The following is a 16,006-nucleotide window of genomic DNA, read 5'->3' on the forward strand; positions in this document are numbered from 1 at the left end:
GTTGTGTAGAGGTTGGGGAATTTCCCCAGCCTTCCCCACTTAGCCAAGTGAGGCTAAGCGAGCCCCACAGACACGCGCAGGCTTTGGGATTTACCTCTTCGGCCACTGGGAGGCCCTCTGCGTTCCCCTTTCTCCGGTGCCTGGCTGCAATTACTCACTAGTGCAGTGGCACCAGCCTTCCACCAGGGAGCCGCGGATCAGCTCTCCCGCCCGCCCCCTCCCCCCCGCCCCCATCTGCAGCTTGCTGGCTCTCTCTTTCTCCCTCTCTGTCTCACTCTCTCTCTTTCTCTCCCTCTCCTATCGGAGCACAATGAAAGCCTGTGTATCGCCGTGACTCCGGGCAGTGGAGCCAGTGTCAGCAAAGCGGCTAACAACAGACGGGAAAGAGAAAGGAAAATACAAGCTACTTTTTTTTTTTTTCCATCTATAAAGCGGAGCAATACAAGCGATAGAACCACATTGCTTATTGCGAGTCCAGACCCTCAGATCCACTGGCCGGGGATGGAATGTACAAAAGTGGACAGAAAAGTGGCTGGACATGACTCGGTGCAATTTGCTGGAAGTTTGTAAGTTTGACCATCGTTTGTAAATTACTCTCGGAAGAGTTTGTCTCTCTTGATACTGTATTAGAATAGAGCCGGGGGTGAGGAAGCGTAAGCGGGAAAGAAAAAATGTGTTGAAGGATCTCTCTCAGTGGCTAGCGACTTCAGACTGCTTTCATTTAAGACTAGGAAACCTTAGAGGGAATGAGGATTTTACCGGTGATTGGATTAGCTGAAGAAAAGAGCATGGTCCAAAAGTCCAATTACTGACATTGTTAACAATTGAAAAGCTATCTCCCTCTTTTGGGAGAAGACAACATCCTACAGTACCCCCAAAGAGGAGAAAACACCGGAGCCAAGGGAAAGGGAGGAAAAATTAAAAGCCAAAAGACAGTCTCTCTTGATTTTTGTACATTCTGAACATTGACTTCGAAAATTTTCTGAAACAGCACTTTTTTTTTCTAACCCGAGGAAAAGTAAAGGCTGCAGGTTACATAGAGGCGGTAGAGATGTGTTTCTCTGCAGAAACATCCCCATAGAAGATTTTCTGAAACAACTAGGTGAGGGGGAGTCCAGCTCTCTATTAATACCTCTCTCAATTCCCTTTGCTGTCTGTTTCTGTCTCTGGCTTGACAATCCCTGAATTCTTGCTCTAACCCCCAGATCGTGTGTTTACAAAGTACCTAGTCGCTCTTGTCAGTGTGGTGGGGGAGAAAAAACCCCACCAACTCTGTCCAACTTCTCGAGAGCTGTCAAATGCAATTAGAGTAAGTTGATAAGGGTTTGTTTCCAACTAATCCTCTGCGATTGGTTTCTGTTCTGTCTCCTAACCCTCTTTTTACTAACTCCCCTCCCCCACACCTTCTCCACGGCTCCCCCCCCAACCTCTGAAGACCTCTATTCATGTGGCCCTGAACACTGAGCTCACATTGTCAAAAACAGATTTGCCTGCAATAGCCAGCAGTAGCCTCCTTCCACCTCACCATCCCAGAGGCAGCATTGTGTCCAGTAAGATGGGGGACACAGCGCCCCCACAGGCCCCCACAGGAGGGCTGGGGGGGGCCCCTGGGGCGGGGCTCCTTGGAGGGGGCTCAGTCACCCCGAGAGTGCACAGTGCTATCGTGGAGCGCCTCCGGGCTCGGATCGCTGTCTGCCGCCAGCACCACCTGAGCTGTGAAGGACGCTATGAACGTGGTCGGGCTGAGAGTTCAGACCGGGAAAGAGAGAGCACCTTGCAGCTCCTGAGCCTGGTACAGCATGGCCAGGGGGCTAGGAAGGCTGGAAAACACACCAAGGCCACAGCCACTGCCGCCACCACTACAGCCCCTCCACCGCCCCCTGCTGCCCCTCCTACAGCCTCTCAAGCAACAGCGACAGCAGCCCCACCGCCCCCACCAGACTATCACCATCACCACCAGCAGCACCTGCTGAACAGTAGCAATAATGGTGGCGGTGGTGGGATCGACGGGGAGCAGCAGTCACAAGCTTCGACCCCTGGGGACCAGAGGAACTCAGCCCTGATTGCGGTAAGGCACCTGGTTTTCTCATGATTCTGGCTGTGGTCCGGTGGCCTTTTGCGAGGGTAGAGCTTGCCTTGGCCTGAGGTGGAGTGGACAGCAATGAGAAGGGCCAAGATGTTACCTGACTACCTCCAAGGCCCTTGGGTGTGCAGTTTGTGCAGTTTTATACTCTTACTCGTTGAGTTCTGCTGGTGCTCATTCATGGGTTTTCCTACACTCGTAGGGTGTTTCTTAGGCAGTAGATAGCCCGAGTTCTCCAGAGGCCCTCTGGAGTCAAGAGGGGGCTACAGGCCAGCAAGATCTGAGTGAGCCACTGAGGAAGGCCCTGTCCCCCCAGAGCCTCCTGTTTTGGCTAGCCACTCTGATTAGGCCCAGCAAGCCATTCCTCAGCCTGAATGCAACTATCAGTCCAGGTGACCTTCATCAAAGCCTTTTCCTTCTTTTCCCATTTCCCCCTCCCCCTTTGAAATGGCCTCTTCTTGGGTTAAGAGACCATAAGTGGCGATGTCTAACAGAGAAGTTCCATGAGTATCCCCTCAGTCAAAAGCGAAATGTGGGGGAAACTTCCCCAAGATTAGTGAGGGAATGTGTTTGAGAGGCTTACTCCTGATTTCCCATGGATGCCCCCACCGCGCCCTCCCACCTAGCTTCTCTTCCTCGGCACTACAGTCAGGTAGCGCCAGCCAGCAGCATTCATGACAGTGGGCAGGCACAAAGGGGCTGTTTACACGCTATCATCCAAGGAAGTACCTTGTCTTCGGCCACTCCTGCTGACAGGACAGCAAACCTGAAAGTTCTGATTAAGTTTCTGGCTGGGAGTTCTTCCTCAGAGGCACAGACACACCCCATCCCAGAGGGAGTATCCCTTGAATCATTGGTTCTTGGTGCCAGTCCTGGTCAGGTGACTGCCTGCCGTGCGCCGGCTTCCCCTGGAGCTGCTGGGCCAGTGGCCTCTGGGTAGAAGGTGGAGCCCTGCCCCGCAGCCCTGTAGGCTTCCTCCGTTTCTGAGGTCTGTGGGGCCCTTGATGTTCTGTGTCCGCTCACAGCACAGCTCCAGTGTACCCAAGCCAGCCCTAATGAAAGTCAGCAACAGGAAATGGCCATGCAAGTCTAAAAGTACTCAAAAAGCCCAAAGGAGAGGAGGGCAGCACATCGAACTCCTTTCCCAAAGGAACTTGGAAAGGAGCTCTAGGGAGAGGATGCCCCCCTAGCCCGGCCTATTGGATGCTTCTTTGTAGCTCCCCCTTATCCCTAGCCTGGGTGTGTGGTTATGAAGTTTCCAGAAATTCTGGGAGCTAGGATAGTGGTCTTCTGCCCCACCACACACACATTTTGTTTGGGTTGCCTAGAACTGCAACTTCCTGGCACGAACTCCAGATGAAAAATAACTGCTAACAACTGCCCGGTGTTTGCTGTCTCATCCTAGAACGCAGTTAACCTGTGGGGTCCTGTTAGCGCTAAAAGGCCTAATTTCCCTTCCCTACCACCTGTTCCATCCCCACCTCTCCCTGGAATTCCCTAGGAGAGCAGTGGGAGTTTGTTCTGTGAAAGGGAGCTGCTAAGGTGAATGGGAGTGGGGGTGGGGGGAAATCACTCGAATGGAGAGAAGAATGAGGTTTGTATGTATGTGTGTGTCACTGGCATCTGCAGCCAAAATTATCTAAATGCCTTGATTGTCCCCAGTAAATTTATAATCTGTCTGCAAGTCTCCCAATAATACTGCTTTGTGTGCTTCGCAGTCTCCTGGTAAGTGTTTCTGGGGATGATACAGGGGAGGAGGCGCCTGGCCTTTTTCAGTGGAAAAGACTGATCTCTGTCCTGGGTGCCAAGACTGGAGGTGGCATTCACATCCCAGCCTCTGCAAGGAAGGTGGCATGTCTGCTTATGGCCGTGTTCTTTGGATTTTTGCTTTTTTCCAACGTGGAAGTAAAATGAGGCTGCCTCTTTTTGGGGCGGCAGGGGCGGGGGGTTGGGATGCAAAATGAAACCAACCAACCTCAGTGGTTAGTGTGACTTTACCATAGCAATATCCATGCTGGGCGGAAGTGAGAGGATGGGGTCCTACCTTTCCCAACTGAAGGCCTGTTGGTGCAGGAGCCAAAGGTGGCTGTTGTACCACTCCTGTTTTAAGAGAGAGTCTGATTTCTCCCTCCTAACCACCAGCCATCTCCTAAAACATTGCCTTGGAGGAGACCCCTCTCCAAGCACAGTGATGATGAGAGGTGCCATGTGAGTTAGGAATAAAAAGAACAGTTTATTTCTGATGGTTGCCTTTCATTGAAAACGTGTGACATTGCAAAGGTTGATCCACCACCCGCCTTTTGGTTATTGGAAATTCCCTTCTCCATTTTAGCTTCTAAATTTGGAGCTTTGTTACTCAGCATGGTGCTCAGAGATGGTGATGCAAGTACTGTATTAACCTGATAACATTGTGTTTGAAGGGAGGCCTGGGCATTGGGGAGTGATTCATCAAACCCATTAGATCTGCAGGTCCCACTTCACGCGAGTTCCTCTTATTCTCAGAAACACTATTAATTTAAAGGGGCCTTTGCGCAGAATGAGTGGCAGAATTCTTTCTTAATTTTATTGCTGTGTCCGTAACCAGATTTATTTCTGTCTGGGTGTGCTGAATGTAGACTTTAATAGTTAATTCGTATGCCATAAGTGGCCATAAAGGTCCTTTCAAAGAGAGAGAGAATATTGATCGTCTAAAATCAGATAAGCACCGTGTCCTCGGATGAAAGCTCTGTGTGCTGCCTACTTGCTAGTGCAACGCCTAGTGTGTGGTCAGTCGTATCTGAACGTGGAGGGCAGGGAACTTCTGGTCCGTGGGATCGCGTTGACTTAAGGGCTTTTGTACTGCAGGAAGTATATAACGTCTGAGCTTTTTTCAATAGCCGAAGTTTCAAGAACAATGCAAGAATAACCTCCAAGCCAGTTCTAATTCTCTCCACATTGAGAGCCTAATTCTGCAGCCCTTACTCAGCCAATTTCTTCGTTTAGCTCAAGTACAAGTTCAGGGGAAGCCCCATTGCTGCAGAGACAGCAGGAACAGGGCCTTTCAGAGGGCCTGGATTATAGGGCTTTGAGCAGATATGCATTTCTAACCACTTGGAGCAGGCTTTAGGCACTAAATCATTTTCTGGTGAAGTATGTTTGAATCTTTGAATGAACTGTGAAACTGAATAATTGCTGGTCCATGGAACAGTACGGTTTAGAGCTTCTGAGGTTCATTATTAATCTTTCCCTTTTGCCTGAGACAAGCTCTTTTTTCTGTTGCATAGACTGTGTTGCTAGGATGGATAGATAAGTGGTTCCAAGTCATCTTTGGCTTCAGAGATGATCTTTTCTCTAACGTTGTGTGGAGGAAAGAAAGCAGATCAGACAAGGAGTCTGCCTCCTTGATTCTGTGCCTGCTTGCTCACTAACCAGCTCACTACCCTAGGACAAGTTACTTAGCAGTCATCCGTAAAACAGAGAGAACAATACTGCTGTCCTAGCTTGTTGAGAGAAGCAAATGAATCTACGTTTCTGAACAGGCGTTGGGGAAAATAAAGCACTGCAGAAATGCAAGGCATTATTACTAGTATTGCTAATAATAAACTACTAAGCAACGAATCATAATACCAGTTTTTCCAGGGATTAAAAGTATACTTAAGCTTTCAGTTGTCTGTTTTAAATGGTGAAATAGCTTTTATTGTAAATAGAGGGATTGGTACTTCAAATTTAGCGCTGCCAAGATAAGACTGAGTTATCAGTGTACTTAAGTGTTCCTGAAGGTCCCAGGAAATCTTAGTTAAAATGTACAATGTTGTGAAAGTGTTTAGGGTCTTTGCACGCATGTCCTTTACAGGCCCTGGCACGGACCAGAGCAGCTTGGGAAAGGTGTGTCCACCGGAGAGTTTAAGGAATATTAGAAAAGTCGTTTGCACAAATGGCATGGGAAAGTTAAATATTTTGTCAACAATAGTCTAAAATGTTAATTGTTAGCTTAAGAAAGTCAAACAAGTTAAATCATTGCCAGAGTTCCCTGGTTATTTTTAACTGATAATAATCAAGTTTCCAATTGACAGTTCACAGTCTGAGAGCTGTAAGTGGGGGTTTGAGAACAGAAACAGTTCATTGGCCAGATCTGGGTGTCTCTAGCTGTCTACATGATAAATATCCTCCCCAGGACAGTGATAGGAGTGTTTACATTATTTATATATGCAGCGATCATTTCCTTAAGAACTGACCTATTTTTGTTCTGTTTTCCAGAACAAAGTAATAAAGGGAGAGTTCTTATCTCTCCAAGACCTTCCTACTACTTCTTTCAAGTAAATATAATTATAAGATCTCACAAAGGCAAAAGAGTTCAAGTGGGGAGAGAAGTTGGTACAATCCTTTTTCAAAAATGGACAGAAAGCTTGCTTTGACAGCGAGGGCTGTTATGTCAACCAAGATGCCTTGCTTGTTTGGGTCAGTGTTTGTTTACAGAAGGCATCTGTGTTCTTTGAAATAATGTCATTGTTAGGTGATGTTTTTCAAACCTTAGAGTTCTAAACCTTACAGTTTAATATTGTGTGGCTTCCCTATGCTTGTAAACCTTTTGTAAGTTACCAAGACAAACATGGGTTTTCAAATGTTCTAAGACATAATAATTAAATATGACTAAAAGAGCAGCTATGATTAGCTGTTCTTGTTTTTAATTGTTGTTGTTGTGTGTGTGTGTTTTTAGCGCTGCTGTTTAATCTCAAAAAGCCTGGACGGAAATTTTAAAAAAATCATCCGTTCTGCCGTGCATGGCAAGGAAGCTATCCCGAGTGGATTCTACTTCCTTGTTCTTTATTCCAGGCCCTTATATATGTTCGTAGGCTGGATCATGTTTAATGAAAACAATTCCAAATTCTTTCTTCTGCATTTTCATGCTAATTTCCCTCACACTGTAACAGGCTCTGTGGGAGAATAGAGAGAAGTGCGGCTAAAGACATAGTCCCTGCTCGTTTACCAGTCCGTTTGGCAAATCAAGACCACATCGATAAAGGAGCAATACAAGTACTAACTAGGTGGAACGGACCAAAACTGATGTAGAAAATCAGAAGAAAAAAGGAATAAATACTTATTGAGCCCTAGAATGTACCAGGCACTTTTATATTTTATATAATGCCTTAAAAAAAAAAAAAACCCGGTGAGTAAGCAACACTTGCCCCACTTCACGAATAAGGAAACTGAGGCTTAGAGAAATAGTAAATGGAAGAATTTAGCGCCCAGATTTTATATTTTGACCTGTATTCGGATCCCACTTCACATCTACTAGCTTTATGAGCTTGGGGAAATAATTTCTTCTTCTTGGGCATCAGTACCTTTATCTGGAAAACAAAACCAGTGCTCTACAGCAGAACAGCGGGCACAGTGTCGGACACACAGTAGGTGCTCAAAATGTGAGTGCTGTTAGGAGCCGGTAGGAGAGAGCTTCAGACCTGGGGCAGCAGCAGGGCCTGGGAGGAGGGCGCGTGCGGAAATGTGGGATGGGGTAGCGGGGGGCAGATGGGTATCAACATCAGGTGTGGGACAGACAGGGTTGGGTGTGAGCAGTGAGGGGCACAGGTGAGGCTGATCCACTTCCTGGAGGGGCTGAAGCTCTGGCAAGAGTACACCAGCAGCCCTGGAAAATGGTAGAGCAAGGAAGGCTCAGAGGAGTCAGCATCTATGAAGCAATAATAATCCTTCATACACTTGAAGACAAGTATTACACTTCCCCTCCAGCAGCCTCTTCTCAGAGCACATTGCCTAAGTGTTCTGTATTACCTATCTTCCAGTCCCTTGAGCTGCTTAATGCCTTGCTATTTACACACTTCCCTTATTCCCGGTGAGTTATATACCGTATGACATGGCCTTTGGCATGGAAAGGAGATGGTTTTAAAAGCATGCTCACTAGACACAGAAGAGAAACGAAAAGAAGCAGAACACACACCTCTCTTCCCAGGCTCGCTAGGCCTTCCAGTGCAAATAAGAATTGCCCTGTGGGTAAACGTGTCTCCTCTTGATGTGTAAACTTATCTTCCCAACAAATGAGTTTGCTGGTTTATGAACTTGGCAAAAGTCTTTTCATTAAAAAAAAAAAATTGTGAGCAGAAACTTCTGAGAAGCTGTGATTCCAGATGGCCTCTGAGATTTGCTTGCTTGCTTTTTAATGCACATGTGTTCTGTATCTTTGACTTGCCCTAAGCTTCAGTGGGATACCATTTTCCCCTATTTGGTGCATGTTCACACGGCACAGGGAAGGTACCCTATGGAAAAGATGGCAGAGGAGAAAAGCCAACACCTTCTGATTGAAGGTGTGATGATGTTGGGATGCTGACCATAGTGAATGGGCTCTCTATGGCTGCCAGCTTCAACCTTTTTCTACATGTATCTAAGGGGCAGATGTGAAAAATTCAAAGCTATTTCATTTCCTTGTAGAGGGGATGAAAAGAGATGTTCATATATTCTCCACAAGTCTTAAAGAAGGCTAGAGAGTTGGGCCCTACCAAATTGCTGAAGGAATGGCTATGAAAATGGTCAAATAATAGTATTTACATGCACTGTGCTCTCTACAGGTCTTAATGATTTTAGCAAAGGTCCTGAAATTTTATAACAAGATTGTGGACGTGGGTGCTTTATAGAGCTTGGAAATTATCTATTAATTCGATAAAGAATTGTTGTGCAGTAATTCTATGCCATGAAAGTTAATGTATCTATGGTGAGCAATTTGATACAGCCTTTGCCCTCTTAGTATTTACGGCTAAGAGGGGTGTGGATAGGGTTGGAAATAGAGGTGTGAAAATTGGCTTAAGGAGGCAAGGCGGCATAGCAGTTAAGAGCCTGGGGTCAGGGGTGAGACTAATTAAATTCTTCTGCCTCAGTTTTCTCAGCTGTAAAATGGAATGATTGTCATAGAACTACTCGGGGTTGTTGATTAAATGAGGTAATTGCCTGACACCTAGTAGAGGCTCAATAAAATTTAGCTGTTGTTGTTACTGTGAAAGGTGACGAGCCTGAGCCAGATTCGTGGTTTTTTCCAGCTCAGGATTCCCATCTTCAGAATGTGTGAGAGGCATTTTGTGGGGGCAAGGCTTTTCTCTTTAATATTAATTACAATGGTTAGTGATGGATGCCATATTATCCAGTATCCCTAAGCAGTTTAATATGGAGATGTCATCGGGAATAGATTTACATTTCCCTGGCATGAGTTTACTAGTGTTCCTCTTGAGAACAGGATCAATGAATAACCCTTCCATTCCTGGGATTCTAGGACCTCTGATCTAGAACTTGACTGGAGTGTTTATTTGACTTCTTCTGGAATAGAGGTTGGTTTTCCATTCAGTTACCTAGCAAGTGTGGCATGTAGGCTTTGTGGGTAAGTGAGAAATTTAAACCGTCTATTGAGAGTTTGGAATCATTAGAACTGATTAGTCCAAATTTACCAATTTAGCTGAATTATTAATTCAGACTGCTGAATAATTCTTAAGTGAATCTGGTCACCGAGACACAAAGAGTTAGAAGTTCCCTCCTGTGGAGATTTAAAATTATGCTTTTGAAAGCCAGATTCCTGGCTCAAGTCACTAAGGAATCAGTTAACTCACTGCAACCGCAAATGAACGGCAGCAGGAGTTTGTCCTCTTCCCACCCCTGACCTGGGGCGTGTGGAAAATTTCACGCCTCGATGTGGTTCTTCGCTTAGAGTCTCTTCCTTGCTCAGTACCACCTAAAGGTTGATTCCCTAAGAAACGCGAGGAAAATGTTGCCAAGGCGTCAAAGCAAGTTTTGTTGAGGATGATTCTTAATCAAAAGCATGATGTTTCTCTGCAGAAGTGACAGGATAAGAATAGGAATAGTCTTGTTGGGTGGATGATGTTTGGGCAAGGATGGATTTATTGGTCTTAACTCAGAGCAAAGAATGTAGTCAAAATTTTTTGGTTAGTGTGTTTATTCCCCATCGTTCACACTTAATCCCCCTCTTCCTCTCGAAGTGTAATATTCTTAGGAAATGTAGAGTCAACCTCATGTTGGGTTTGTTTTGTTTTATATTGTTTTAACAGTGTTCTTCCTGAGTCGTCATGGCAGGTTCATACGTTGATAGAGAATCATTAACATCGTCGTTTTAAAAAGTCTCTTCTGTCAGAAATGTGGCTGAGTTTTATTTGTGGACTTTTCCCAGCAACACCGATAACTGTCGTCCACATGCAGCCCAACACCTTGAATTCCTCATTGCGAGACAGAGTTCTCTTCAGGTGGTGCTCATGGATTTGAATGGAAAGTTAATTACATGCCTGGGTTTGGTTTTGTTCGTGTTGGTTTTTTCCTTTTCAGAAAATTTACTTCAGGCAAAAGTTTGCTACAACTTCTAATAACTTACCAGGAGACTTTTGGATACGCAGTATAATCTTTTAACGCCGTGGTAACCAGAGTGCAAAGATGTGGCTTAATTGAATACAGTATGTACCTGTACTGTGTCTTTGGAATGATGATTGCCATACTTAAATGAATGTGCACTGCTCATTTCTGGAGGTCTCAGGAGTCTCAATTACGTAAAAAACGAAAGCATTCTCTGGCTAAGCAGCTGAGAAACGAAGTTTTTTTGTTGTTGTTGTTCACCTAAGTGGACCAATACTTGCTAAACCAGCTATGGCTTGCACATTTGATTGCCACACTGCACCATGTAATTTCAGACAGCCAAAGCATGTGCTAGTGGTATTATCCCATTTGGTTGTTTCACAGAAGTGTTGAAAAAGTACAAAGTACAGACATAAAAGTAAACAGGAAAGAGCAGCGGTCCTCCTGACAGAAACAACAGGCAGAGGCAATAGTTGAGTGAAGTTTGCGCCCAAGTCCTGTGGCCACTGCACCAAAGAGAGCTTCCTTTTCTCGCTTAGGTTCTTTGCATGTGGATCTCTTTGCAGGCTCAGTCCCCCAGAGAGAGATTCTGAGCTGTCTTTGTGCTAAATTAAACATTAGTTTTCTCCTTGGGAACTTGATCTTCCACAGACAAGGCAACAATATCTTTCCGAGAGAGCTCCCAGCTAAGCATTTCCCTCAGGAAGACACCAGCTCAGGAGCCTTTTCACCTCCACTGTCTGCTTCTCTGGTGTGAGTGTGCGTTGCGTAGGAATTGTTCAGGCTAACCAGGTCTAGAAGCCCTTAGAGCAAGGACTTGTACTCCAATCCTTGGTATAATAAAGGGAAATGGTCAGAGCAGCACCCAGATCATGGAAGATTTTAACCAACCGTGGGAAGGAGTAATTCCTTTGCTCGCTGCCTTCCAAATTCTGTACCCACAGCAATGAAAGGAAGTATGTTAAATACAAGCCATCTCGTTTCTAGCCATCTCTCATCTCCATCCTGCCCAGCCCCCAAGACGTCTAGTTCATACTGATCTGAAAATAGGACACTATTCTATCAATTTATGGAGTAGCATAAGGCCTTAGAAAACAGACCAAATTCTTTACTCAGAGATGAAAAAAAATTAAAGCCCATTTAAAAGAGTAGTAGAGGCTGGGCTAGACCCCAAGTTTTCTATTCCAGGTTATAAAGAGTTGTCCTTTTATTAAGTACTTTTTAAAAAAAGATTTATTTATTTAAAGATTTTATTTATTTATTTGTCAGAGAGAGAGAGCGTGAGTGTACAAGCAGAGGGAGGGGCAGGCAGAGGGAGAAGCAGGCTGCCTGCTGAGCAAGGAGCCTGACATAGGACTCGACCCTAGGATCCTGGGATCATGACCTGAGCCAAAGGCAGATGCTTAACCGACTGAGCCACACAGGCATCCCAAGATCTGTTTATTTGAGAGAGAAGGAGAGCACGTGTAGTGGGGGAAGGGGCAGAGGGAGAGGGAGAGGGAGAGAGAATCTCAAGCGGACTTTGCACTGAGCACAGAGCCTGACACAGGCCTCCATCTGGGGCTCGATCTCACCACCCTGAGACCACGATCCTGAGATCACAACTTGAGCTGAAACAAGAGTCCGACACTTAACCGACTGTGCCACGCAAGTGCCTCTTATTAAGGACTTTTTATAATCTATAAAAACAACAGGGGCAATCTGGGAATTTTTAGTAACATTTTGGTAGTAGAAGGAGCAAGGAGTTTAGAATAGTCTTGTTTAGAGACTACTAGATTGTCTTTTAAATGATTACAATGATTCTATCCCACATGCCCCTTTGTAATGTGACTTTATCCCTCCTCCCATTAAAACCTAGATGCCATTGCCCCCCTTGAATCTTGAATGGTCTTCTGACTTGTTTTAACCAGTGGTATCTGACAGAAAAGATGTTGTGCTATTTGTGAGGATGGGCTTAAGAAGCCCTCCTTGATTTAACATTTGTTAAGAGGGAAAGTCTTATGTTAAATGTTCTTACCATAAATAATAGTAAAATTAATAAAGAGGGCAGGAGAAAACCTTGGCAACTGATAGGTATGGTTATGGCCTTGACGGTGGTGATAGTTTCACAGATGTACACTTATCCCCAGATGACAAAGTTGTATATATTAAATACATACAGCTTTTTATGTCCATCATACCTCAATAAAGTAGTTTTAAAAAAGAAGCTTTTTGGAGCACTGAGGCCACCTTATAAGGGAGCTGGTGTAGCCAGCTGGAGGAGGAGTGTCCCCACGCAGAGGACCAAGGTACCCCTGTCACTGACCAGCACCAGCTGCCAACACGAGAGGGAGGCCGTCACGTGCCAGCATGTCCTCCAACTCCATGCAGCCCTATGAGTGAGCGAGCCCAGGTGAAATCAGCAGAGGAACCATCCAGCCAGCCTAGAGAATCATGGGAAGCATCACATCATGGTTTGCAGCCACTATGTTTTTGGGGTGGTTTGTAACTTAGCAAAGGTTAACTGAATCAGAGCTGGGAAACCTTAGCAGGGGCGATGGCTCCCCCTTGTTAGACATGTTACCCCAGCACTGCTTACTTAACATCTCTGAGACTCATTTTCTGCTTTTTCTGGTGGTAGCAACTGTGCCAAAGCTTTCGAGGATTAAAGGAGATAATACGCGAGAGCACCTAGCCTGTGGTCTGGCCCGTGGTGGAGCTGCACAAACATTCCTTTCCTGGCTTGCTCCTTTGTCCCTTCTCACTGGGCTCTAATTTAAGCCCCCCTTCCTTTGTCATCTCTCTTCGTCATCTTTGTCACTCTCACTTCATGTGCATCAACATTCTTAGAGGCTCCCCCAGCTCGCCATTCCTCCGAACAGCAATTTATTTTTTCCCTCCTGGATGACGGCCTGGTGCCGTCATTCCTCCTAACTACCAAATCTCCAGCGTTCTTGTTACGCTCCAGGGAACACACCTGCCTTCGGTAGTCTTCCCTTAAAATAGAAAAGGGTTAACCTCATAAAGACGTCACTCCCCTTGTACTGCTCTGCTGCCCTTGGGAGAGTCAAACAGCATAGCCAATATAGATGGGCAGTGTAATTGCATTCGATCTTCTAGGTCGCAGAAGACTTTGCTAGTTACAACGGCGTGCAGGGAAAAGAGTAAGCGTGTTCCGTCTTGAGGAGCAGTGTTTCTGAACTCACCTTTTCTTTCTTTTCTTTATCTTTCCTTTCCTTTCTTTTGCAGCACATTAGTCTAAGTCCCTCATTTTTCCCACCTTACACTTCCGCATATTCTACTTACTACGCTTACCAGTGATATGGTAAGAGAGTCCTGGCCTAGGAATTGGATGTCGAAGGCCTAGTGACACTAACTAGTCAGCAACTTAGTCAAGTCTTTTTACTTACTTTCCTTCTTGGAAAAACAATAAGGGGCACCTGGTGAGTGGGTTGGATCACCTCAGAGGCCCCTTGTGGGTGACTACACTTTGAATAAGTTCCCTGGTATGTCATTTTTGGTTTTCACATTTCAGTCTCTCCTTTAAATGGGTCTGTCAGGAAGAACTGAAAGAAGGAAAGGTGACAAGGGGAGGATGTTTTGTTTTTTAAAGGAAATACGAGTGAGGAGGATCTGAAGTAATCTTGGGAGCAAGGTCCAGCTGTGGCGAAGGCCGAGCGCACAGCCCTGTTCATTGCTTAACACTCTTCCTGGGAGTCATGAGCAAATCACTCCATCGCTGACCCTGTTTGTTGGAGCTTTGGGTTCCAGTATGAAAAACACAGTTGTAGGCCTGGAGTTTGATTCATTAAATTTATTTTTAGAGGAAATACTGCTTTTGTTTGCCTAGATTATCCTAGCCACACTTGGAACATTTCTGTGGGTAAAGAATGAGTACCCTTGTGAAATAATTCATGAAATAGAAAATGTGAAATGAAAAGGGAAAGACTCTTATGGAGCCTGCCTTCCTTAGGAATTGACTAGTCTGTCTGTCTCTCATATACACACAATTGAAAAGTGCAGATTAATGGATGGGATTTTATACATGTCACCACTTCATTTTAAAAATATGCTTCTGCTTTAAAGAGGAAATACAAAAGAGAGTCACTGAAAAATTGGTCTGGGGGAGGGGAATTCAGTCCACTGCCTCTTTTTTTTTTTTTTCTTCTTCTTATCACTAAAACCCTAAGCAGAGAGTGTAATCACCTATTTCCCAAGGGCAGCCCTAAGCCCTTAAAACTCAGATCTGTTTAGGGATTTAATAGAACTGGAAAAAAAGGAATGCACAGGATCTGCTCCAAACGAATCAACAAAGGAAAATTTACCTAGCCAAATAGTAAATCCAGAGGATTTCTTTGATAGCACAATTCCCTCCCTCCCTATCTCTTGATTTAGTTAGAGCATAGATCTGCAAACTTTATCTTTATGATTCCTAGAATCTTTGGGGTCTGTGGATCCCATCTTGGGCTCCAGGCCAGTCCAGTGCATTTTCTTTCACAAAACAAGATCTAACGAGCAGGAAGCCAAGAGGGTCATTTGGTTGTGGCTGTCATTTCATTTTGTTTCCAAGGGTAGACACACACAGCTTCATTGTCTGTTAGATTAGAGCCTTAGAGATGGTGACTTTTTTCTAGTAACTTTTAAACTCCTTAGCTTTTCTTTTAAGATTTTTTTTTAGATGAAAATGTCTTGGTATTATGCTATGCAACATTGCTTTTCTTTTTAAAAATACTAAGACAAAGGAAGTCAAGTTGCCTTTTTTTCCAATAGATTCTTAACTTTTGCTTAGAAAATAGACCCTGGATCCCCATCACACATATGCATGCACACACACCACCCCCCACATACACCCTTTTTTACCATGATTATTTTTAGTATATATGGACACAAATTGGTTACGTGGGTGACTTACCGAGAAAGTAGAATGAAGAAGTACATTAAAGAGTATGGAAAGGAAGATCAGTTTTAAAGGAAATTGCTCCAGAAGACAAGAGCATGCCAAATTGCAGAAACTGGGAAAGAGAACATTGTATCACAATGGTAAGTGTAGAGTGACAAGGGACCTCCATTCTGGTCCAAGTTTTACTGCTAACTAACAGAATCACCTTGTGGCCAGTCGCCCCTCCTTTGCTGCTTAGTTTCCCCATCTGCAACCCAAAAATGTTGGGCTCCATAGCACTTTGCTTGGCTGGATTGTTCTTGTCATACAGGATTCAGCTCAAATATCACCCTAACTCACGTACACACATAAATGATCTCTCTTTCTCTCTCCTCCTCTCCTATCACTATGGAGGTGTTGTCTTCATGACTTTTATCACTATCTGAATTTATGTCCCTTCCTTGTTTTCTGGTGCATTTCCTATCTTTCCCCACTGGAACGTAAGCTTCGTGGCACCAGGAAGCTTGTCAGTCTTGTTCACTACATGTGTCCTAGCCCTCAGCAGTGTTTTGGTTCCACAGTAAATATTTGTTACATGAATGACCAGATCAGTGACTTTTAAACTAGAGATGTCTTTCTTTCTTTCTTTCTTTCTTTCTTTCTTTCTTTCTTTCTTTCTTTCTTTCTTTCTTTTCTTTCTTTCTTTCTTTCTTTCTTTCTTTCTCTTCTTT

General features: G+C 44.7%; 1 protein-coding gene across 2 annotated transcripts in view; it reads left to right on the forward strand.

Annotated features, from left to right (window-relative positions):
* The first annotated feature begins 226 nt into the window (after window positions 1-226).
* MAML2 (mastermind like transcriptional coactivator 2) overlaps window positions 227-16,006 on the forward strand; it is a 331,700-nt gene continuing 315,920 nt past the window's right edge. For both annotated transcript variants that reach the window (XM_045790814.2, XM_045790816.2), the window contains exon 1: window positions 227-2,068. In XM_045790814.2, the coding sequence (XP_045646770.2) occupies window positions 1,556-2,068 (513 nt within the window). In that variant the 5' untranslated portion in view covers window positions 227-1,555. The remainder of the gene's footprint in view (window positions 2,069-16,006) is intronic.

The sequence above is a fragment of the Ursus americanus genome, chromosome 16, assembly GCF_024610735.1.
Source record: "Ursus americanus isolate L20-20 chromosome 16, mUrsAme1.1.p, whole genome shotgun sequence".
Taxonomy (NCBI): domain Eukaryota; kingdom Metazoa; phylum Chordata; class Mammalia; order Carnivora; family Ursidae; genus Ursus; species Ursus americanus.